This window comes from Schistocerca nitens, chromosome 9 (genome assembly GCF_023898315.1).
Source record: "Schistocerca nitens isolate TAMUIC-IGC-003100 chromosome 9, iqSchNite1.1, whole genome shotgun sequence".
Classification (NCBI taxonomy): Eukaryota; Metazoa; Arthropoda; class Insecta; order Orthoptera; family Acrididae; genus Schistocerca; species Schistocerca nitens.
The window spans coordinates 55118173-55142684 of NC_064622.1; the positions used below are offsets into that span (position 1 = coordinate 55118173).

General features: G+C 43.2%; 1 protein-coding gene across 3 annotated transcripts in view; it reads left to right on the forward strand.

The window, feature by feature from the left end:
• LOC126203342 (protein angel homolog 2) overlaps positions 1-24512 on the forward strand; it is a 184639-nt gene that overhangs the window by 48421 nt on the left and 111706 nt on the right. For all 3 annotated transcript variants that reach the window (XM_049937628.1, XM_049937629.1, XM_049937627.1), the window contains one exon: positions 17335-17495. In XM_049937628.1, the coding sequence (XP_049793585.1) occupies positions 17335-17495 (161 nt within the window). The remainder of the gene's footprint in view (positions 1-17334; positions 17496-24512) is intronic.

The window sequence follows — 24512 nt, forward strand, 5'->3', positions numbered from 1 at the left end:
TTCAGGAACTCTGAGTTGTAGCTAAAAGAAATTCAAGAAAGTACTCATCTCTACTGTTGGTGTCCTTGCTGCCCCACACTAGGTTGTGGGCATTGCTATCACATCCCACCAGCAGTTGATCACCTTGCCGATGCCAAGTCTCTACCAGTCTCCTCACCTCCAAGGGAGGAGGACACCTGTCTTCGTAAGATGAAGCCAAAATAATTTCGCTCATGATACCTTCCTCACATTGCTGCATTTTAATGGCCACAAGTCCCTAGAGCAGAAATCCATCATTGGCATGAAAGAAATGCCATTTCTTACATATATGCATGTTCTGGAGTTTCTTACCCTTTTGTATAAATAGGGTTCTTGTATCAGGGCCACGTCCACTTCCTGTCTTCCCAGGCAGCAGCTCAGGGCAGCAGAGGCCCCTTTACTGTGCTGCAGATTAATTTGCAGTGCCTCCAGGCTCCATCTAGCTGCCATCTGTGAGGTCTTTGAGAACCCTGATGGTGACCTGCCAGAACCCTAAAAACAATTTCAGGTCCTGCTCCTGCATCGCCTTCAGGGACTTCTCACCGACCTCCACCTCCAGGGTTTGTCCTTCCGGAACAACCTTCTGGTTACTCATTCTCCAGTCTTCTGTTGAGACTTTTGGCTTATGGGCACCTATTTTCCTGAACAAGGTCTTGGGAGAGAATTCCTTAAGGATCTTAGGTACCCATAATGATATCTTTGCGGTCTTAAGAAGCTCCGCTGCTGTCTTAACCAGCAGCTTCACATCTTCTCATGGGGATATCATGGGCACCTTATACTTGAGCCATTCTATTGTGTGCACCCCCTCACAGACAAAAATGAGTGCACCTCGATCTACACTCATGCTCATAAATTAAGGATAATGCCGATACATGGTGAAACAACGCTCTGGTGTGCGGTTTGTGGGTTTAAATCACCTTGGGTATGACCGTGCTGTACATTTGACCTGCGGTTGTCACACGGTGGTGCTGGCAACAGTCCCCATACGCAGAGGTGTGTTGGTGCATGTCAGAGTATTGTGCAGCAAGTAAGTGTGCAGACGTTTTCAGACATCCTAATGGTAACTGTGTGTTGAAAATGGCTCAAAGAACACACATTGATGACGTTATGAGGGATAGAATACTAGGGCGACTGGAGGTTGGTCAAACACAGCAGGTCGTAGCACTGGCCCTACATGTGCCACAAAGTGCGATCTCAAGGTTATGGCAACAATTCCAGCAGACAGGAAACGTGTCCAGGTGCTACAGTATGGGACGTCCACGGTGTAAAACACCACAAGAAGACAGATATCTCACCATCAGTGCCCGCAGTCGACCACGGAGTACTGCAGGTAGCCTTGCTCAGGACCTTAGTGCAGCCACTGGAACAGTTGTCTCCAGACACACAATCTACAGACAAATGAACAGACATGGTTTATTCGCCCGGAGACCTGCAAGGTGCATTCCATTGACCCCTGGTCACAAGAGAGCCCGTAAAGCCTGGTGTCAAGAACACCGTACATGGTTATTGGAACAGTGATCCCAGGTTATGTTCATGGATGAGTCCAGGTATAGTCTGAACAGTGATTCTCACCAGGTTTTCATCTGGCTTGAACCATGAACCAGATACCAACCACTTAATGTCCTTGAAAGGGATCTGTATTGAGGTCATGGTTCGATGGTGTTGGGTGGGTTTATGATTGGTGCACGTACACCCCTGCATGTCTTTGACAGATGAACTATAACAGGTCAGGCGCATCGGGATGTTATTTTGCACCAGTATGTCCACCTTTTCAGGGGTGCAGTGGGTCCCACCTTCCACCTGATGGATGATAACGCACCACAGCCCCACCGAGCTGCCGTCGTGGAGGAGTACCTTGAAGCAGAAGATATCAGGCGAATGGAGTGGCCTACTTGTTCTCCAGATCTAAACCCCCATGGAGCACGTCTGGGATGCTCTCGGTCGACGTATCGCTGCACGTCTTCAAACCCCTAGGACACTTCAGGAGCTCCGACAGGCACTGGTGCAAGAATGGGAGGCTATAGCCCAGCAGCTGCTTGACCACCTGATCCAAAGTATGCCAACCCATTGTGCGGCCTGTGTATATGTGCATTGTGATCATTTCCCATATTAATGTCGGGGTACATGCACAGAGAACAGTGGCTTTTTGTAGCACGTGGGTTTCGTGGCGGTTTTCTCAACTTATCACCAGTACCGTGGACTTACCGATCTGTGTCGTGTGCGTTCCATATGTGCCTATGCTATTAGCACCAGTTTTGTGTAGTGCCACGTTATGTGCACCATATTCTGCGGTTATCCTTAATTTATGAGTATGAGTGTAGATAGACCCTCCTGAAGTTGGGTCCATGGCCAGTGTCCCCCCAATCTTTTCAAAGAGGGCCATCTGTACCAGTTCCTCCTGCTGTGCGGTGAAGGCCACCAGTGGGTAACCTTCCTGGATAACTACCATCCTAAAAACTGAGACCGCAGTACTATAGGTCTGTTTCCCTATTTATTGCCTCAATTTTTTCTGGACTTGCTTATCCAGGGAGGAGGGAGTCTTTGATTCCTTCCTTATCCTCTTACTACCTGTCTTTGATGTTGTGGGAGTCTGCATGTCCCCTTCAACCTGAGACAGTTTCTTCCTGGCGGTCTTAGATTTTAGTCCCTTTAATTCACTCCACTTGTCTTTAGGAAGCCATTCTTTCCCTTCCTTTTTCTGCTATTCCCTGAGTAGCTTCCTCCTCTGAGCCCCAGACAAGCCTTTGATCTTAATCTGGTCTAGCTTCTCAGTTACAGTTCCCACTTCTGGCTCAGGTCTAGACCCTAATTCAGTAGTGGGAATGCCTTCCATCAGTTCTGTCCCTGATGTTTGGGTATCTGAGGTCTCAATTTGCCCCTCAGTTTGTTTTTCTTTATTTTCTATAATCGTGTCCATATTGGTCCCACGAGATATGGGGATCTAGAAGGTCCACACCACGAATACCCCACACGGTGTAAGGCTAATTACTCAGGGAGGTCGCCTGATATCCCTGAGGCTCCGTTTGCGACACATCTTCCCATGTTCCACACGCATCTTGGCACGGATCGCATCACACCTTGGGTTGGGTCAGGGAATAGGGTAGGACTAGCAGTGGATAGGGAAGATGTGACATTGTGGGGCACTCTTAGTCTGATCCATCGGCCGAGGCCTTTCTGGCAGTAGGTCCTCTACCTTCGGCATAGCCCTCAGCTTCCCACAGATACGCAAGCCTCTCCACCCGCACAGACAGTGCTTCATCAGGGTGGTGTCCCCCAGAGAGGAGCTTCTAGGACGAGTCCGGTGACAAGTGTACTGGTGGAGGCTGGAGTCCCACCATTGATCAGACGTGCACAACTGCTCACCAGTTACATTGCACACATCATAGCTCTCCTAAACATCCTAATTACCGTCTTCTGTTCCCAACCACAGTGGGCCACCTCCCACATAGGTGGCCCAGGTCAGGGCTAATGATTGCAGTTTGCGCGCAATCGCTTCTGTGTGAACTGGAGTCCTTCCCTTCACCACCTCTCCTCGAGGTCCATTCACGTACACCTCCGTGGTGTACCTGTAGGCCAAAGCTTCTCTTGGACCTTTCGCGAGCCCTAAGGACTCCGTTAACCCTGTGGTTCTCCACTTGAAGTGTTCCAGGGCTCTGAATTGGTTTACGCCGACGGCTCAATGGCTGATGGTAATGTTGGCTTTGCCTTTGTCCACAGAGGCCATATTGAACAGTTTTCCTTGCCCAATGGCTGCAGTGTATTCACTGTAGAGCTGGTGGCCAAATCTCGTGCACTTCATTACATCCGTTCATGCCCCGAGGAATCATTTCTTTTGTGCAATGACTCCTTAGGCAGCCTACAAGCTATCGACCAGTGCTACCCCGCCATCCTTTGGTAGTGTCCATCCAGGAGTCCATCTATGCCCTGGACCGGTCCTGTCGTTCAGTGGTGTTTGTGTGGGCCCCAGGATGTGTCAGAATCCCAGGCAATGAACTTGCCGACTGGCTGGCCAAACAGGCTAAGCGGAAACCGCTTTTAGAGATGGGCATCTCTGAACCTGACCTGTGTTTTGACTTACGCTGCAGGCTTTGGGAGATGGAATGGCATAACAGTACATACAACAAATAGCGTGTCATTAAGGAGGCTATGAATGTGTGGAAGTCTTTCATTCGGGCTTCTGGTAGGGAATCAGTTGTCCTCTGCTGGGTCCGCATTGGCCACGCTTGGGCGACCCATGGTTACCTCTTGCGCCGTGAAGACGTGCCTCAATGTTGGTGTGGCGCCTGTTTGACAGTGGCCCACATTCTGGTGCACTGTCCCACTTTGACTGCCCAGTGACGAAATCTTGGGTTGCCAAACTCGTTGCCGCTAATTTTATCTGACAACACCTTATTGGTTGATTTGGTTTTACATTTTATTCGTGAGGGTGTCTTTTATCATTTGATCTATGCCCTGGACCGGTCCTGTCATTCAGTGGTGTTTGTGTGGACCCCAGGACATGTCGGAATCTCCCTCTTCGTCCTCCATCCTAGCGTTTTTAGGGTGGAGGTTTTAATGTGTTGCAGAGTGGCTGCCTTTTCCTTTTTATTCTGATGGTTGGCCAGCCACTGTAATCTGCTTTCTTGTTTTACCCTGTCCTGTTTCTGGCGTCCCTCTGTTGTTTGTTTTACTGTTCGTTGCCTTTCCTTCATTCTTGTGGTTTTTTCTTTCTTCCCGTTTTGTGTTATATGTCTCCTGTGTCTTATTCTCACTCTTGTTGCATTGTTTTATTAGGAACAACGGGCCGATGACCTCGTAGTTTGGTCCCTTCACCCCTGATTTAAAACAGCCAACCAACCTCCTCTCTGCCTTCCTGCCGGGAGGAGGTTATTTTAACTCGGCTGCATATTGGGCACTGCCTTTTTAGTCATTTGCTAAGTGGCGCTACCCCACCACTTTCTACACATTGTGCACAAGTTTTAACTGTCCGCCATTTCTTGATGGAATGTCCATTTTTTGACCTTTTACGTTCCTGTTTGGGTTTGCCATCTGAGTTGTCGGCTGTTTTAGCAAATGACATAATGGGCTGTTGACCACGTTTCAATTTTTATCTGCCAAAGCAATATGGTGAAGGCCATTTAATTTTTAGTTTTGGTCCTCCATTTCAGTATGATGTCTTTTTTAGCCCTTTTTTCCATGCGCCTGTTTTTAGCTGTCTTCTATTATGTCAGATGGGATTGGCATATAGTAGTTTTTTAACTCCTCTCTGTCATAGAGTTGTGTAGTTTTGACTTCAGCAAGTTTGACCCCAGTTTGTTTTTTTTTCTTTTCTTTTCCTTTTTTCTCTTTTTTTTTCCACTCTAGAAACAAAACAACACAAAACAAATTGCAACCCATCGAGTGATGAAAAAAATAGTTGCATCCTTAGTGCCCCACACACTCCTTTTCTCATGTTTGATAGATTAGTGCTTCAATCAGGCTATGAAGTTATCGCAGTCCAACCATACATTCTGAACCCGATGTGCTGCTACCAGTTTTACTGTTACAACCACACTCTAATGTCCTTCACTATATTGCTACAATGGATAAAAAGTAAAATACGGTCGACAAAACGAGTGCTGTGTGCTGAAACAGTCGATAACTCAGACAGCAAACATAAATTAGAATGTAAGTGGTTAAAAAACGGGCATTCCATCAGGAAATGTCTAACCGTCAAAGGTTAAGCACAATGATCACAAAGTGGTGGGGGATCACCACTTAACAAACGGCAATGGCTAGAAGGACAGTGCCCAATATGCAACCTAGCTAAACTGATCTCCTTGTGGCGAGACGGCTGAGAGGAGGTCGGCCAAGCAATTAGGAAAGGTTTCATTCCTTGGAGCTTGTTCCCATGAGGGGAAGACCAGTGGTGATGCCAAAGTGACACCACCTCTGACAGAAGGCAACACAGAGAATGGAAGAATTAGCGGGCTGAGATAGCAGCAGTGTCAGTGACCTCGTTTCCCGTCAGGCTGACATGACCCGGGACCCACATAAAAAGTACAGTGGCTCCATCAAGAATGAGCAAGTGAAAGCTTCCCTGGACCTGTTGCACTAAGGCCAAATGTGTAACCTGTGATAGAGATACTCATGAGGGCGATTCTCTGCCTCCTCCTCTGTGCTGTGTCAATTGCAATGGTGACCATGCAGCTTCCTCCTGAGATTGTCCCATATATCTCTATGAGTGGGCTGTCCAGGAGATCCGGGTGAAGGAAAAAGTGCCTTACCCTGTTGCTCCGAAATTGTTGGCTAGTCAGAAACCCTGCATTTTACTATCCGGCACTTACAGTACTGTTCTTGCTACATCTTGCTCCAAGCCATGTGACCTTATATGCAGGAGTGCAGTTGAAAAATAACCCAGTTTCATGGTAGCATGCCCATCTCCTCATCCTCCTCAAGCTGTGCAACAAGCCACCAAACTTACACCTTGCGGGGCGAAGTCACCCGCTACACAACTGGCAAGCCAGAAAGGCGAGAAGGAATACTCCTGCAAAGACCTCCCTCCAGCCAACAAACATCTTAATTGCTGTCTGTCAGCCGCAAAGGCTCCAAGAAATCAAACAAAGGCTATCTTTTTCTTCACCAACTCGGAGATGCTCTTCAACTGTGTCGCCACATGATACTGTCACCCGTCCAACCTCCATGTTGCCGGTGCACACCACCAACCATTTATCTGCCCTGGACTCCACAGACTGAAAGGGAGAATCCCGATGCCTCTGTAGGTCTCACGGAGTTGTCTCCTCCAGCCTCCGCATTTTGCGGCAGTCAGTTTTTGAAGGCTGGCATTTGGCAGCCGCCGAGATGACATCCCTTCCTTTTTTCCCTCCTCCGCTTTCCTTATTGTGACTCTCCTCCGATAGAATGTTCATGGCATTAGATCCAACAAGGAGGAATTATAGCTGCTCTTGGAATGACAGCATCCACTTGGTCCCTGCATTCTCATGACCGCTTTGACCTCTCACATTTCTTTCCGGTCTGCTTTCACCTTCCCCCAGAGGATGGCATTCCATCTTGCGGGAGATTCATGCTGCTCATGTGGAATGACTTTCATAATCAAACCATCTCCCTGACCACCCAGCTTCAAGCTGTTACAGTCTGTGTTTTCTTTCCCCACTTCACCTTTTCCCTTTGTACCATTTACATGCCTCTGTCATTCGTTTTCACCAGGGCAGACTTCCTCCAGTTTATTGGGAAACTCCCTCACTCCTGTCTCCTACTCATGGACTTTAATGCACACCATCCACTTGGGGCTCTCGCAGAACCTGCCTGATAGGTGCCTTCTTGGCTGACTTTTTCAGTCAATGTAACCTCATTTGTATTAACACGGGAGCACCCAAATTCCTTTCAGATTCCACACACACCTATTCCCATTTGGACCTCTCCTTCTGTGCTGCCCAGCTGCCCGTTGTCTCGAGTGGTCCGTTCTATCTGACATGTACTCAAGTGACAATTTCCCATGTGCTATCCATTTGCTGACTCCTACCCCATCTAAGTGCACACCAAATGGCGGCTTTCTAAGGCCAACTGGAGGCTTTACTCCTCCTTGGCGACCTTTGATGAACATTTCCCCAGTTTTAAAGTCAGGTAGAATACCTTACGAACATTATCCCTACTGCCACAGAACATTCCATTCCTCGTACTTCATCTTTACTGTACCTTGTCCCAGTCCCTTACTGGACTGAGGGATGCCACGGCGCAGTGGACTGAGGCATGACACGGCGCATTTCGCCTGTGGAGATGTGCTCTCAGTGTTTTTTAACCATCAACGTACAATGGCGAACTCTATTTGTTATGAACAATTGCATGTGCAGTGTCGTCGTGTTTTTTAGGATTGCAAGAAAGCTAGCTGGATTTCATTCACTAGTTCTTTTAACAGGTCCACTCCCTCTTTTGTCATGTGGGCCAACCTCCGTTGGCTCTCTGGGACCAAGGTCCATTCCCAAATTTCCGGCCTGACAGTAGCAGATGATGTCATAGTGGACCCCATTGATATCTCCAACAACTTGGGCCACTCTCTTGTGGAGATTTCAATCTCCACCCACTATCACCCTGCCTTCCTCCATCGTAAATGAGTGGAGAACGCTCAGGTGATACCCTTCTCCTCTCAGAATCGTGAATGCTACAATGCTGCTTTTACTATGAGGGAGCTAGATCATGCTCTCACTTCACCCCCATCCTCCACCCGAGGGTTGGACGATGTTCACTTTCAGGTGTTGCAGCACTTTTCTCTTGTGGGCAAGCACTTTCTTATTCATATGTACAATCACATCTAGGGCATGTTTCCCCACTGGTGTGAAGCCACTGTCATCAGTTTATTAACCACTGCACATTGTGGATTTCGAGCACACCGCTCTGCAGTTGACCATCTCGCCACTTTGTCAGCCCATGTCATGAATGGTTTTCTGTGAAAATATCAGACAATGACCGTGTTTTTTGATTTGGAGAAAGTCCACAACACCTGCTGGAGTTCTGGTATCCTCCGTACTCTATACATGTTGGACTTCCAAGGCCACAAGCCCTCTTTCCTTCAGGAATGTTTAAAAGACAAGAGTTTTCAAGGTAAGTTTGGGTTCTGCCTTGTCAGACACCTTTATCCAGGAGAACAGTGTGCCTCAGGGTTCCGTTCTGAGCATCATCCTCTACGCTATCGCCATTAACCCTGTTATGGCCTGTCTCTTGCCAGGCATCTCCGGCTCCGTTTTTGTTGAAGATTTTTCGATCTATTACAGTTCTCCACAGACTTGTCTCCTTGAGCGCTGTCTTCAACATTGTCTAGATCATTTTTACTCGTTGAGCATTGACAATGGGTTTTGCTTTTCCACAGACAAAACTGTTTGCACCACTTTGGGTTTCTTCCACCATCTTTACATGTTAGGCCTGTTGCTCTTCTGTTTGTTGAAACTACAAAATTCCTGTGGCTCATGCTCAATAGGACACATTATTGGTCCTCCCATGTGTCTTATCTGGCTGCACGATGTATCCAGCCCCTCAGTGTCCTACGTGTCCTCAGCAGCACTTAATGGGGAGCGGATCAAATAACGCTCTCCTGTTTCTATCAATTATCTTATGTGTTTGAAACTAGACTATGGCTGTTCCGTTTATGCTTCTGCATGTCCATCCATTGTACACTGTCTCAATACACTCCACCATTGTGGCATCTGTTTTGCCACTGGCATTTTTTACAGTAGCCCAGTTGAGAGTCTGTATGCAGGAGCTGCCGAACTACCGTTGTCATACCGATGTGATTTTCTCATTGGATACGCATGCCATTTGTCTGCCATGCCTGGCCACCTGTCCTATGCCCCCTTCTTTGATGACTCTTTTGACCGCCAGTACTGGGCGCGTCCCTCTTCTCTGTTACGTCCTGGAGTTCGCTTTCAACCATTGCTCCAGCAGCTTAAAAAACCCAAGACCTGCCACTTTCCTGATGGGTGTGAACCCTTCACACCTTGGCTTCATGCGGCAGCCTGTGTTCACCTTGGCCTTCATTCGCTTCCTAAGGACACTGCCCCAGACTCACTCTATTGCCGTAAGCTTTCGACCATTGCATGGAAATTCACGTTAGTACCTTTTTTTACACTGATGGCTTTCAGACTGATTGTGATGTCTGGTGTGCCTTCATCATTGGCACCAACAATTTTCGGCATCAGCTTTTGGAACACTGCTCAATATTTATAGTGGAGCTCTTTGCCCCATGCAGTTTCGGTAGAGGTATCAGCTTTCGGAACACTGCTCAATATTTACAGCGGAGCTCTTTGCCCTGTATCAGGCCATGCAGTACATCCAGCTACATAGAATTTTCAATTGTCATTTGCTCCAACTCTCTCAGTGCCCTTCAGAGCCTCTATGTGCTGTACACCATCCCTTAGTGCAACGGGTCCAGGGAAGCTTTCACTTGCTTGTTCTTGATGGAGCCACTGTATTGTTTATATGGGTCCTGCGTCATGTCAGCCTGATGGGAAACGAGGCCGCTGCCACTGCTGCCAAGGTTGCTATCTTTCTATCTTGGCCCGCTAGTTCTTCCGTCCTCTCTGATGTTCTCTGTGTTGCCGCCTGTCAGAGGTGGTGTCACTTTGGCATCACCACTGGTCTTCCCTTCATGGGAACAAGCTCCGAGGAATGAAAACTCTCCTAGTGGCTTGGCTGAACTCCTCTCTGCCGTCTCGCCACAAGGAGATCAGTTTAGCTAGGCTGTGTATTGGGCACTGTCCTCCTAGCCATTGCCGTTTGTTAAATGGTGATCCCCACCACTTTGTGCTCATTGTCCTCAACCTTTGGGTTAGCCATTTCCTGATGCAAGGCCTTTATTTTAACCACTTACATTCTAATTTATGTTTGCTGTCTGAGTTATCGACCGTTTCAGCAGACAGCATACATTTTGTCGACCGTATTTTACTTTTTGTCCATCGTAGCAATATATTGAAGGACATTTCGTCTTCAGTTCAGGACCTCCACTGTGTCTATGGCGTATTTTATGGACCTTTCTCCAAGTCCCTGTTTTTAACGGTCTTTCTTTCTGTCATTTGGGCTTAGTGTGTAGTTGCTCTTAACTCCGTTTTCGTCTTCGTGCTATGGTTCGGGCATGGACATGTATGACCTTAGCTGTTTTTGTGCCCTAAAACAACACAAACAAACAGCAGAAGGAATAGCTCCTCTAAGAAGAAAAAATAGAGATGGAATAACGTGGCCTGTGAGAAAGCTCAGGGTAAAAGTATGCAAAAATATAGAAAAAAGTGGTATGCTGATAAAGCCCGCGAAAAATGCGAACACTTTTAAGAAATCAACAGCCAAAGCATTAAGAAATGCCAAGAGGAAATTCAACAAGGAGCAACTGAAATGACACTACAGAAATATTGGTTCTCCAAGCCATTGCTTTTGAAAAGAAAATGAAGACTTATCACTCTCCGATACAAAGAAATGTGCACTACTGGCAGCGCACTTCGGCTGACTTTGCAACTTTGAAAAACCAACTGTCTGAGAACAAAAATATAATCCTCTCATCTCTGATTAACCCATTGAGAACATATTTAAATTCCCAACTGGTTGCTGTGAAATCAGATTTAATACATTCACACATTATGATTGTTTTATATATCAACCAACTATCGCCATTTTTATTCTGTTTCTTTCTTTATTGTTCAATTGTTTTGTTGTGTAAGCAGTAGTCTTGTCACAAATTAGTCCAAACAATGGGCCTATATATTCTAAAAGATATGTAGTTCAGAAGTTGGTTTTAATTTATATTTATTCAACAAATTTTGATCACAAACCCTGCAAACATTGAAGAGAAAGAGAACAGGGCTATTACCTTTTTTTTTCCTCAGTCCCATTCACTTTGGTTAGTCTACATTGTAGTATGAAAAAAACCTCTGAAAGACAAATCACTATCTTCATTATCACTGTTGAATGCAATTTCAGCAAGCTGGATGCTATGACGATCGTGCATTTCTGGTTATTGGGCCAGCAAAAGGTAAAAAAGTTATTCTTAGCTTATCTTTCTCCCTATCTCAGCTGCTTTCTCAGGCAGTTTTAGTGTCTGACTGCAATTCTTACACTATTTGATGATCTAAATACCCATTCATTCCCAGTCCTTAGCACCAAATTTCCTTGTGATGGGTGGTAATGGTCCAAGGAGTTGAGATGGAAGTCATTGTGCATGGTTCTTATATATACAGTTTGACCTGTGGATCTACCTGATCTTCTCTTAACTAACACATCAAGGAAAATTATCTGGCACTCTTTTTCAATCTCTATTGCTAGTTTTATGAATATATTAGAATGGATAGTGTTTAAATGTTCCAGGGACTCTTGAAGTTCTTTTTGTTCCATGTGTCTACACTGCAAATGTCATCCATGCATTGATAGAAACATTTTGGTTTGAACTAGGTGGATTGTAGTGCCTTTGCTTCAAAGTGCTCCAGGTATAGGATCGCCATGACAGGCAATAATGGACTGCCCATCACTGTGCCATCACTTTGTTCATAATATTTTCTGTCCAACAGGAAATAAGTTGACATGAGAATGTGCCGTAAAAGTTTAGTGAAACTAGTGTCTTACTTTAGTTCCAAGGATTCACAAAGCGAGGGAGTCTAAGACTACAACGAACTGACCATAAAATCTGTGTCCAGGAGCTGCAATGGCTGAGGTGGTGTTCACACTTTCCGACCTGTTCACTGAAAATATGTTTTTGCCTGTTAGTATGTAGATGCACCAGTACTACTTATTATGAGTCTTAAAGGACTGTTTTCCTTGTGTATTTAGGGAGGCCATATGGCTGTGGTGGAACAGCTGCTCATGTTCGAAGACCACTAATAACATTATGTGGCAAGCCTGGCTCATTGAGAAGAGTCATCATCTTCCTCTCGGTTTTATTCATCAGATCAACATCTGCCTGTCTATAGGCAACATCATTCAAAATATTGAAATCAATTTATTGTAGTCCACATGTATGGTTAAAGACGATCCATTTCTCCAAAACCTGCATGTGCACCACATTTCTTGCTAATATGGAACTGACTATTACAGCAGTCGAGGAGAAATGTAAGAAACATTAGCAACGCACACGATTGAAACAACCAAATGATTCGGCTGTCCACAAGCACCACCATGAGCGTAATCGTGGAAAAATATATGATGAGACCAATATTGTGGTGCAAGTGCTATGTTTTTCACGTCAACATAATTAATGAGTCTATTGAAATAAAAATGTTGGGGAAACCTAATAAGTGGGGATGGAGGTTTCAGTTTAAAAAAAAAAAAACCTCACAGCAGAACCAACAGAGGGCGGCAGCTCTGGGCCATCTGGGACATTCGTTGGTGAACGATGGGAAACTGTCTTCTTCTGCAAGAGCAGCCAGTCAAAAACTTGAAGCTCTACACTGTGGCTTATTTAATTCAGTGCAGCAGCTCTGGAAAGCAGAATCATCACACCCTACCACCGAGGATCACCACTGAAATCACTCGAGACTTTGCAGATCCAGTAATTGCCTCACCGTGTGGATTTGCGATTACATTCTGATCAGCTCCCAGAGGAGTGGTAATTGGTGACTATTCCATACTTTGTGCAGGCTGTAAAACTCCATTTCAGACTTGGTAATATTTTACTGCTTGCTCAGCAGGACTTAATTCCATATTCCATAGGGACTAATACTGCTGAATTGCAGAATGAAATTTAAAAGTTAAATTTCAGAAGAGTTTCTTTCAGTTAAGATTAAGTCAAGAAGAAACCTTATGTTGTTAATTCATTTCCGCAACTCTCCATTGGCCTTCAGCCAAGTTTCTGTTATTATAAAGTTACTGTATGTTCATGAGCAGTTGTCAGACTGAATAAATGTGTTAATTGGTACCTGACTCTCCATGTTGGTTATCTCTGTGGTATGGGATATAGCAAATTGTTAAATTGATCTTTTCTTTTAATTTGGTGAGAGCAATATTTTTATGGAAATGAGTAAGGTGTGTTTTCCTGAAATGAAACAGCACTTCAAGGAAAAGTGACCTTGCACTCCTTGTCAATACAACCCGCCATCTGAATTACTTCAACACTCCACTTAAGGGTAAGGATCTGCTGAAAACACATTTCATTGAACATATACAAGCATTAAAAGTGAAATTCGTACTTTGGGAGAATCGATTGGCCAAAGGAAATGCAGTTCAGTTTCCAAAATAATCTTCATTGAAGGACCCTGGTATTAACATAGACTTCAGATGTTATCCACATATTCTGCAGAATTTTAAGGAAGAATTCCAGTTTTGATTTGAAGTATGTGACAGCACCAGAGAATGTTTTTCAACTCTAAGTTCAGTGAATGTTGATGACATTCACATTGATCTCCAGACCGAAGTCTCATCTACATTTATGTGATTACTCTGTTATTTACAATAAAATGCTTGGCAGAGGGTTCAATGAACCACCTTCAAGCTGTCTCTCAACTGGTTCACTCTCGAACGGCGTGCAGGCAAAACGAGCACTTAAATTTTTCTGTGTGAGCCCTGATTTCTCTTATTTTATCACGATGATAATTTCTCCCTATGTAGGTGAGTTCCAACAGAATGTCTTCGCAATCGGAGGAGAAAACTGGTGATTGAAATTTCCTGAGAAGATCCTGTCTCAACAAAAAATGCCCCCCCCCCCCCCCCCATTTTTATTTTACCATTCCAATTCACATATCGTGTCTGTGGCACTATCTTCCCTATTTTACGATAATACAAAATGAGCTGCCCTTCTTTGTACTTTTTCAGTGTCATCTGTCAGTCCCACCTGATGCAGATCCCACACCGCACAGCAATACTCCAGAATTGGTGGTGGTGTAAGAAGCTCCTTAGTAGACCTGTTGCACCCAAGTTTTCTGCCAGTGAATCACAGTCTTTGGTTGGCTCTACCCACAAAATTATCAATGTGATTGTTCCAATTTAGGGTATTTGTAATTGTAATCCCTAAGTATTTAGTTGAATTTACAGGCTTCAGATTTGTGTGACTTATCGCTTAATCGAAATTTAACGGTTTTCTATTAGTACTCGTGTGAATAACTTCACACTTTTTGCACCATGCAGATATCTTATCTAAATAATTTTTCAATTCGTTTTGGTGATCTGATGACTTTACAAGACAGTAAATGACAGCATCATCTGCAAACAATCTAAGATGGCTACTCAGATTGTCTCCTATATTGTTAATATAGATCAGGAACAATAGAGAGCCTATAACACTTCCTTAGGGAACGCTGGATATTATTTCTGTTTTACTCGATGACTTTCCATCTATTACTACGAACTGTGACCTTTCTGACAGGAAAACACAAATCCAGTCACACAACTGAGGCGATATTCTATAGCTATGGAGTTTGGTTAGAAGATGCTTGTGAGGAACGGTGTTGAAATCCTTCTGGAAATCTAAAAATATCGGATCAATTTGACATCCCCTGTCGATAGCACTCATTACTTCATGAATATAAAGGGCTGGTTGTGTTTTGCAAGAACGATATTTTCTGAATCCATGCTGACTACGCGTCAATAAATAGTTTCCTTCGAGGTACTTCATAATGTTTGAATACAGTATATGTTCCAAAACCCTACTGCAAATCGACATTAGTGATATGGGCCTATAATTCAGCAGATTACTCCTATTTCCCTTTTTGGCTATTGGTGTGACTTGAGCAGTTTTCCAATCTTTGGGTATGGATCTTTCTGTGGATGAGCAGTAGTATATAATTTCTAAATATGGAGCTATTGTATCAGCATACTCTGAGAGAAACCTGACTGGTATACAATCTGGACCAGAAGCCTTGCTTTTATTAAGTGATTTAAGCTGCTTTGTGACACCGAGTATATCTATTTCTATGTTTCTCATCTTGGCAGTTGTTCTTGATTGGAGTTCAGGAATATTTACTTCATCTTCTTTGATGAAGGAGTTTTGGAAAATCATGTTTAATAACTCTGCTTTAGTGGCACTGTCATCAATGACTTCACTGTTCTTATCGTGCAGTGAAGGTACTGATTGCATCTTGCCACTGGTGTGCTTTATGTATGACCAGAATCTCTTTGGGTTTTCTGCCAGATTTCGAGACAGAGTTTCATTGTGGAAGTTACTGAAAGCATCTCGCATTGAAGTATGCGCTATATTTCAAACTTCAGCAAAACTTTGCCAGTCTTAGGGATTTTGCATTCTTTTAAATTTGGCATGCTTTTTCGCTGCTTCTGCAACAGTGATCTGACTCATTTTGTGTACCATGGGGGATCAGTACCATCACTTATTAATTTATGTGGTATATATCTCTCAATTGCTGTCGATACTATCTCTTCGAAATCATTCCACAACTTTTCTATGCTTGCATGATCATATCAGAAAGATAGTAGACTGTCTCTTAAAACTGTGTTAAGAGCATTTTTATCAGCTTTTTTAAACAGATATACTTTACGTTTCTTTTTGATGGTTGTGGGAGTTATGGTATTCAGCCTAGCAGCTACTACCTTGTGGTCGCTAATCTCTGTATTCATCATGACACTCACTATTTGTCCAGGATTATTTGTTGCTAAGAGGCCAAGCATGCTTTTGCAACAATTTACGCTTCGAGTGGGCTCATTAAGTAATTGTTCAAACTAATTTTCTGAGAAAGCATTCAGTACAATTTCAGATGACGTTTTATGTCTGCCACTGGCTTAAAAGTATAGGGTAGATTGAAGTCGCCACCGACTATAACTGTATGAGTGGAGTACCTATTTGAAAAGAGACTCAAGTTTTCTTTGAACTGTTCAGTAACTATGTATTCCGAGTCGGGGTCAGTAAAACGACCCAATTAATAGTATAGTCCGATTGTCAAGTATAACATCTACCCATACTATTTCGCAAGAACTATCTATTTCAATTTCACTACAAGGCAAAGCATTTCTGACAACAATAAATGTACTCCACCACCAATTGTATTTAATCTATTCTTTTCTTAACACTGTTAGATAGTTTGAAAAAATTTCTGCTGGACTTATTTCCAGCTTTAGCCAGCTTTCTGTACCTATAACTATTTGAACCTCAGTGCTTTCTATTAGGGCTTGGAGCTCTGGTTCTTTCCCAACACAGGTATGACAATTTACAATTACAATGCTGATCGTTTCTACAACTAACTGTGTTTTATTTGCCCCTTTTAGACAGAAATACATGGTATCAGCATCATCCCCTCTAAAGTCTTTACATGGCTCCCCACTTCCTACCCTGCGACATTGGGGGGTGGGGGTTGTATTATGGTGACTGTGAAGCCTTGCTTTAGATATTGATAAGTTATGCTTAATAATGATGCTTTGGTGGTTAACACAGTATTTAGATTCAATTGCAGTGTTAGATGGGTCAGTTTTCCATTGCTTTTTAATACCTTCTTAAAATATGTATTTTTTAAACATTGTTAACAGCCTTCCATATTAAGTAAAATGCAATTTTTCTGTTCATGTGTGTTGATCTGAGGATGGTTGCTAACCAACAGAAACCTATTATCTATGTTTTATTAGATTATATTGTGATTGTGGCCATTAAAATTTACTATAAATACCACACGGAATCTGTAACTATGATTCTTCTATTTATTAAGCAAAGAAAGAAAAATGAAATATCTGTGGACTAAAGACATTCATCTCATCAGAGATTATGTCAATAAATTTGTTTTTATTTTTGCAAGGACAAATTATTAGATTACTGTAATTTTTATGAAAATTATCTATTCAAACCTGTTATTGCATTTAATAATTGTGATAGTGGCGGGATTGTGTTCTCAGCCATTTCTGAAATTCTCATAAACTGATTTTAATATTCAACAGATGAACGGAAGTTACCCTTGAGATTGGTGTCATATAATGTGCTGGCTCAAGATCTCCTGGAGAGCCACAGATACTTATACGCCGAATGTAAAGAGGAGGATCTGGTTTGGGAGAAACGTTGGAAGCGCATCTTGGAAGAGATTACTTCTGCAGAGCCTGATGTAAAAATTTTAAAATTTATGTTGTATGAAGCCTTTCACATTCAAAAACTAACTATAATCTTCTTTATATTGCAAGTATTGTCACTGCGTTTGTTATTTGTTGAGGCACTGCACACAGGGGTACAATTGAAGTTGCATTCCCATGAATTCCTTGCAAACCTCTTGTCACCCAAATATTAGTGAGTGAGTGAGTGTGTATGTGTGTGTGTGTGTGTGTGTGTGTGTGTGTGTGTGTGTGTCTTTATTTTTGTAGGATGAAAGCATCATACAACTCAGATGTGCTACAGATATAAACACTTAAAGATAGATACAGCTTTTATATGAACGCTCAATTTCTGAGTACACTGACAAAGCATGACAGATAAGGTAAGGCAACTTAAAACAAGCACAGAGGTGTTAAAGTTGTCATTCGTCCCATACTCCTTCAGTAAATGGAACCGGAAGAAATATTAATACAGGGTGTAGTCAGACATCTTTAATTATCACTTACAAAAAATCGAGTTATGTCATTGTTTTTTGTTTGTCTGGAGATACATGTTTCCGATGTTTGTACACAAAGAAATCTCCACATTACAGTTCTGCAGCATGCTATTACAGGAGCCAAAACATAATGTGCAACCCATCTCTGTCTACTAGGACTGCAGACATGAACTTGCGAACAAGAAAGAAATTTCTCTTTGAGATTAAGTGATATGTCACACTTTTACTTCTAAAATTTTTACAACACAGTCAAACAATGGAAAATCCAGGGTGGAATAACAACAATATTATGAGAACGATAGTTGCTACTCATCATATGGTAGAGATACCAAATCACAGATAGACACAACAAAACGACTGTCAAACAAAGCTTTCGCCACACGTGACCACAGTCTCTGGCTGCCAAGGCCAGACTGCGAGCAGCAGTGCATGATGGGGGAAGCAAAGTGGGTGGTGAGGGTAAGGAGGAAGCTGGGGTGGGGAGGGGGATGGATAGTAGGGTAAAGGTGTGGGACGGTAAAGTGCTGCTTGTGGGAACATCCAGGAACGAGGTATGGGGAGGATAGGGCAACTAGGGGCAGGGGCAGAGAGAGTTCCCACCTGCACATTTCAGAAAAGCAGGTGTTGATGGGAAGAATCCAGATGGCACAGGCTGTGAAGGAGTCATTGAAATGAAGAATATTGTGTTGGGCAGCATCAACAGCTGGGTGGTTAGCTGTTTCGTGGCCACTGTTTGTCGATGGACATTCATGCAGACAGAAAGCTCTGTACCAAGAAGTCCCTCGCATACAGCCTAGCCATCCATGAGTGTCGCATTTTTAGTGACGAGCAGTCCCTCTCAAAATATACCAGGGGTCTCACTGAGGCCTTCACAGACTGTAATTACCTTCCCAACCTTGTACAAAAACAAGTCTCCCATGTCTTATCTCTCCAGTCAACCACCGTCCAGCCACAAAGAAGCATTCCCCCCTTTACACAGTACCACCGCAATCAATCCGTCCACCAGGGTTTCGACTACCTCTCATGCCCCGAAATAAGGAATGTCATACTCCCTATCCTTCCTACCCCTCCCACAGTGGTATTCCACCACCCACTGAACCTATAAAATATCCTTCTCCATCCCTACATTACACTTCTTCCCAACCCCTTACTTCATGGCTCATATCCCTGTAATAGATCTAGATGCGAGACCTGTCCCATACATCCTCTCACCACCACCTACTCCAGGCTGATAAGAAGCATCACTTATCCCGTCAAAGGCAAAGCTACTTGTGAAACCAGTCATATGATCTACAAGCTAAGCTGCAACCACTGTGTTGTATTCTACGTGGTGTGACAATTAACAAGCTCTCTGTCTGCATGAATTGCCATTGACAAGCTGTGGCCAAGAAACAGCTGGTCCACCCAGTAGCTGAGCCTGCTGCCCTGCATGGCATTCTTCATTTCAGTGACTGCTTCACAGCCTGTGCCATCGGGATCCTTCCCAACACCACCAGGTTTTCTGAATTGCACAGGTAGGAACTCTCCCTACAATATATTCTATGTGCACGTAACCCTCCTAACCTCAACCTAACCTCATCTTTCATAAGTCATTGTTTACCCACCTTATCCCCTTCCCTGTTCCCATTCCAGCACTACACAGCCCTTTGATCCACCAACACACCCATAGTCTTTCTATTTCTTTTCTTTTCCATTGCCCCCACCCCCTTCCTACCCTTTGTCTAACCTCCCGACTGCACCTAGCTGCCCTATACACTCCTCAACACATCCCTGTACACTCCCAAAAGCAGCAGTTTACCGTCTGCCACCCCTGCCATATTATTCGCCCCCTCCCTGCCCCAGCCTCCTCCTTACACTCCCCCCCACCCACCCACCCCCCACCCCCACCCCCCGATCCACCCAGTTTGCTTATCCCATCATGTGCTTTTGTTTGCAGTCTGGCCTTGGCAGCCAGAAACTGTGATTGTGTGCGTGTTTTGTGTATTATAATAAAGGCCTGTTTATCTGAAACTTTGTTTGACAGTCTTTCTGTTGTGCCTATCTACAACTCAACATCTCTGCTGTGTGGTGAGTAGCAACTATCATTTTCATAATATTTTTACAACTCAGTCACATGAGCATTCCACAGTGCTGTAACCAGTTGTGCCATTGTGGAAAGCTAATGGGGATGCATGTTATAAAATATAAAAAATACAAAGTAAGAAATTACCAAGTGGTGACAGTACACACACATAAAAGAAGGTTGTAATTAGACAAGCTTTAGGAGTCTGGCTCTTCCTTCAGGCAGAAGGGTTGAAGGAGAAGGAAGAGGGGTGAAGGAAAACGACTGGAGAGGTCTAGGAAAAGTGGTAGATTTCGGGAAAGTCACCCAGAACTGTGGATCAGTTCTCATCCCATGCAGTAAGTCTCCCCTGACCCAAGGGTCTGAGTGACTTTCACATAATCTATACCTTTTCCTAGACCTCTCTAGTCCTTTTCCTTCACTCCTCTTCCTTCCCCTTCAACCCTTCTGCCTGAAGGAGGAGCCACTGACTCCAAAAGCTTGCCTAATTACAAAGTTTTCTTAAGTGTGTGTTCTGCCACCACTTGGTGAGTAGATTTTTTTATCTATACAATTAAATTATTTTGTCAAAAATTGGTTGTTTTTGGTTGTTATAAAGTAAGAAATTAGTTACCTAACTTTATTTTTTTCAAGGTGATAATTAAAACTTTGACTGCCCCTCTGTAAAATGTGTGTGCAATAAAAAAGTACCCTCTGCCACACACTTCATTGTGATACACCCAGCATAGATATACGATGTATATACACCTAGGGTGGCTAGGAAATTGGGGAAAAATTCAGGAATTTTTTCATCTGAGAAAAATCCGGAAATTTTTTTGAATTCTGGAAATTTTTCGTTGTTTTGACATGTAAGAACTGATACTCTGACAAATAATTTTTCTTTAGCCCACTACTGCAGAATAATACTGCAACGATTAAACATAACGAGAGAATAACACCAAAATGAAACTTTAGGTCCAAAGAAAATTCTCCATTTACAACAACAAAACACAATGGACCCACAAGTGTCTGCCCACAGCAAAATGTGTCAAAGGCTTTAAGATAAAGACTGTACAATACTTTGCAACAACAAATTGTTTTCGATGAACTTGATGTTACAACAGTTTTTATTTCTAATGGGTCGCAGGAAAGTATTGCGAATGGTAGTTTGAGAAGCATTACTTTCAAAGTAAATTCCTTTTATGCAAGATGAATTATGTTAAATTTGAGAATGTGCAATGACTTTCTTAAATCACACAGATTTTGACTCTCATTCAAAACTTAACACTTTGAGGACCAGCCACTTAGAAAAATTTCAGCCCAGAAGACCACCCATTTACACCATTATTTAAAATTTTATTTATGCATTTGTGTTTGATGTATCTTAAACAGTAACACATGCTAAGCTGGCTTATTGCATCATGTGTCCTTTTCTCTGAATATCTTCTGTCATTGGCTTGTAGGAGTCTGCTACTGAGAAGCTACTGCAGACGTGATGTGACTGGTTTCTTAGGATACTGCAGAGGTGGCATCACTGGTTTTGCAGATGGTCCAACCTTCAGTAGAATCAGGACTCGAATAGTGTGTACCGAGTAGTTGTGTGCTGTTGGTGTTGCACCTGGGTCTTCGCAGGGGTATGATCATACGGCATGGGGTTGTGGGTAGTCTTGGCATAAGGTTGCTCCAGGGTATCTGAGTGGCCAGTGAAATACTACTTTGGAAGATGTGTGAAGGATTTTGGATGGGATGTTCCTAATTTATGGGTGCAGTGATTGGTAGTCAAAGCCCTGGCAAAGGATGTGTGTAAGTTCTTCCAGTATGGGATGATGCTGGGTACAAAAGATAGCTGGGAAATATGGGCAGATGTAGGTATGAAGTGGTAGTTCTGTTTGTGGACTAGGTTTTATCATCATCTTTATTCATCCAAGGATCACCTCTCAATGATACAGGAACTGTGAAGGTAATACAACACAAATGAATAGTTCAAAATATACAACACACAGAATACATAACATGCTTTTTGAGGATAGGGCTTTTGGTCAGCCATAGCCTTGATTAAGGAGCCATCACAGCAGTTGCCTTAGTGATTTAGGAAGACCACGAAAAATCTAGATCAGGATGGCCAGACAGAACAACTTCATCCCACCGAATATGAGACTAGTAACTTAACAGCTGCAATGCTCCAATCGGCTGGTCCCTATTGTACATTGTTCCTTGATCTATACATAATGTGTTTAAGATAACTAATAATATAAAACCCAATACCTTTCTTCATTGCTGGACACATTAAGGACATCCTTTGGAGACCCTGGACTGTGAAGATGTTACTCTGTTCCTTGCACCAACTCCAGTCCGTTCAGAAAGCAGATGCCCACACATACTCGTCTATACCCTCCAGTCCCCATGAAGAAACTGAGTAAGCATCTATTCATGATGAGTAAGATGTTGAACTCAGGAGAATGACAAGACATCACCATCATGCATTTTCATCTTGACTTAAGATATCCTTGTGCAAGCGGTAAACTGTGATCACAAATTGAAATGTGAAAGGGTGTTATAAGTTATGCCCTTTGATTACTACCCACTGCTATTAGCCCTCTGAGTGATCTTAGTGATCTTTAATTCTGTAACATACATGACTTCTGTAGACCGTTTTAGCTGCATTCAGTTGGTGCGTAAGTTCATAGCAGTTTTCCATAAGTTTAAAAATAAATACAACAGATACACCTAACAGGGACTTACGTCATAAATAATAATTCTCCTTCACTATGTACAACAGTCTGCCAATGTTGGGGTAACTTTTTGATTACTCAGCACTAGAAATCGCGGGTTTGAGATGAGAAACTTGTCAAGCCATGTTCAGAGTGCATTTTCATCCGAAAAGGAAGTTTCTTGAAGGCTATTCTCAGTATAGAGCAGAAAAGGTGAAAATCTGTGGGCGCAGATGAATATGGTGGGTGCAGAATGACTTCCCAGCCCAACTCCTGTCCAGTATTTTTTGTCAGTGTAGCATTTGTTATCATGGAGTAGCATCATTTCACGCAGTCTTCCTGTTCGTTGTTTGTGGACAGCATCTTGGAAGACATCTCAGTTGCTCTGTTGTTGACAGTACATGTCAGCAGTGATGGTTACACCTTGGGAAAGCAATTTGTAGTACACCACACTGTTACCGTTCCATCAGATGCATAGCATTTTCTTTTGTGGATGCACACAGGTTTTTGTAAGGGGAGTTGCTGCTTTTTTTGATCTCAACCATCCCTTTCTCTTCCTTACGTTAGCATAACGACACCATGTCTTGTCACCAGTAATGATACAGGATGGGAGTGGTCGGTGTTTTCATTAGCCACTTACTACCAAGAAAGTAGAGATGCAACATACGGCCTGACGCTGATTTTTTTTTTGCTTTTTGGCTTGGAGCATGTCGTACCTACACCTGATTTTTGAACCTTCCCTATTGCATATAAGTGTTGCCCGATTATGGAATGATCGCAGTTCATCATATTTACCAGTTCTGGGTACACTGATGTGGATCATTGTGGATTGATGCATTCAAATGATCTTCATCAAACCCCGAAGGTCTTCTTGAACGTGGAGAGTCGCTAATCTCAAAACAATCCTTTTGAAATTAGAGAACCATTTTCTTGCCATGCTGTCTCCAGTGACATTATCCCTGTGCACAATACACTTGGTAATGTTTTTCCAATATGCACCACAGATCGGTAAATGCACTCACTTGGTGTAGTAAGGATGCCCAATTTTTTTAATAGCTCATTACAATGACAGGGTGTATACGACCCGGGACAACCGGGAGATCTGGGAAAAACCCGGGAATTTTTTCATCCAGTAGAAAACCGGCAAAAACCTGAGAATTGTTTAGAATTCCTGGAATGTTTCATTGTTTTAGTTTTCGGTTAAATTTGTGATTTTGACTGGTAAGAACCAACACTCTGACAAAGGATATTATTGTATCCCGCTACTGAAGAATGATACTGCAGCAACAAAACATGAACGGAAAAGAAAACGAAAATAAAACTTAAGTTGCAAAGGAAATGCGCCGTATACAACAACAAAACAGTGCTCATACAAGTGTCTGCCAACAGTAAAGTGTGTCAAAGGCATTAGGGACACTATGCAATGCTTTATAACAACAAATTGCCTCTGATGAGCATGACGTGACAACTTTTTAAATTAGATTCATTAGAGCAGTTGCGGGCTGGCTCTTGCGCATGCGCAGTTGAGTCACGTATGAGTAGTACCTTCTCCCGCTTCTGGTTACGGAAGTGTGGCTGGGCGCCACTACTTAATATTGCCCTGGTTCGGAAATATCGTAGATCCGGGGTTGAGATCACAGAGCAGTCCAAGTTGTGGTGGGGAGGTGGGTCGTCTCCACGTGACCTGTGTTTACGTTCAGTGATTTTGTTGTTTCTTCTTTGTTTATTGCTCTCACGTTAAATGATAACAAACGGATTTTTATGGCCAGGACCTATCAAATGAAT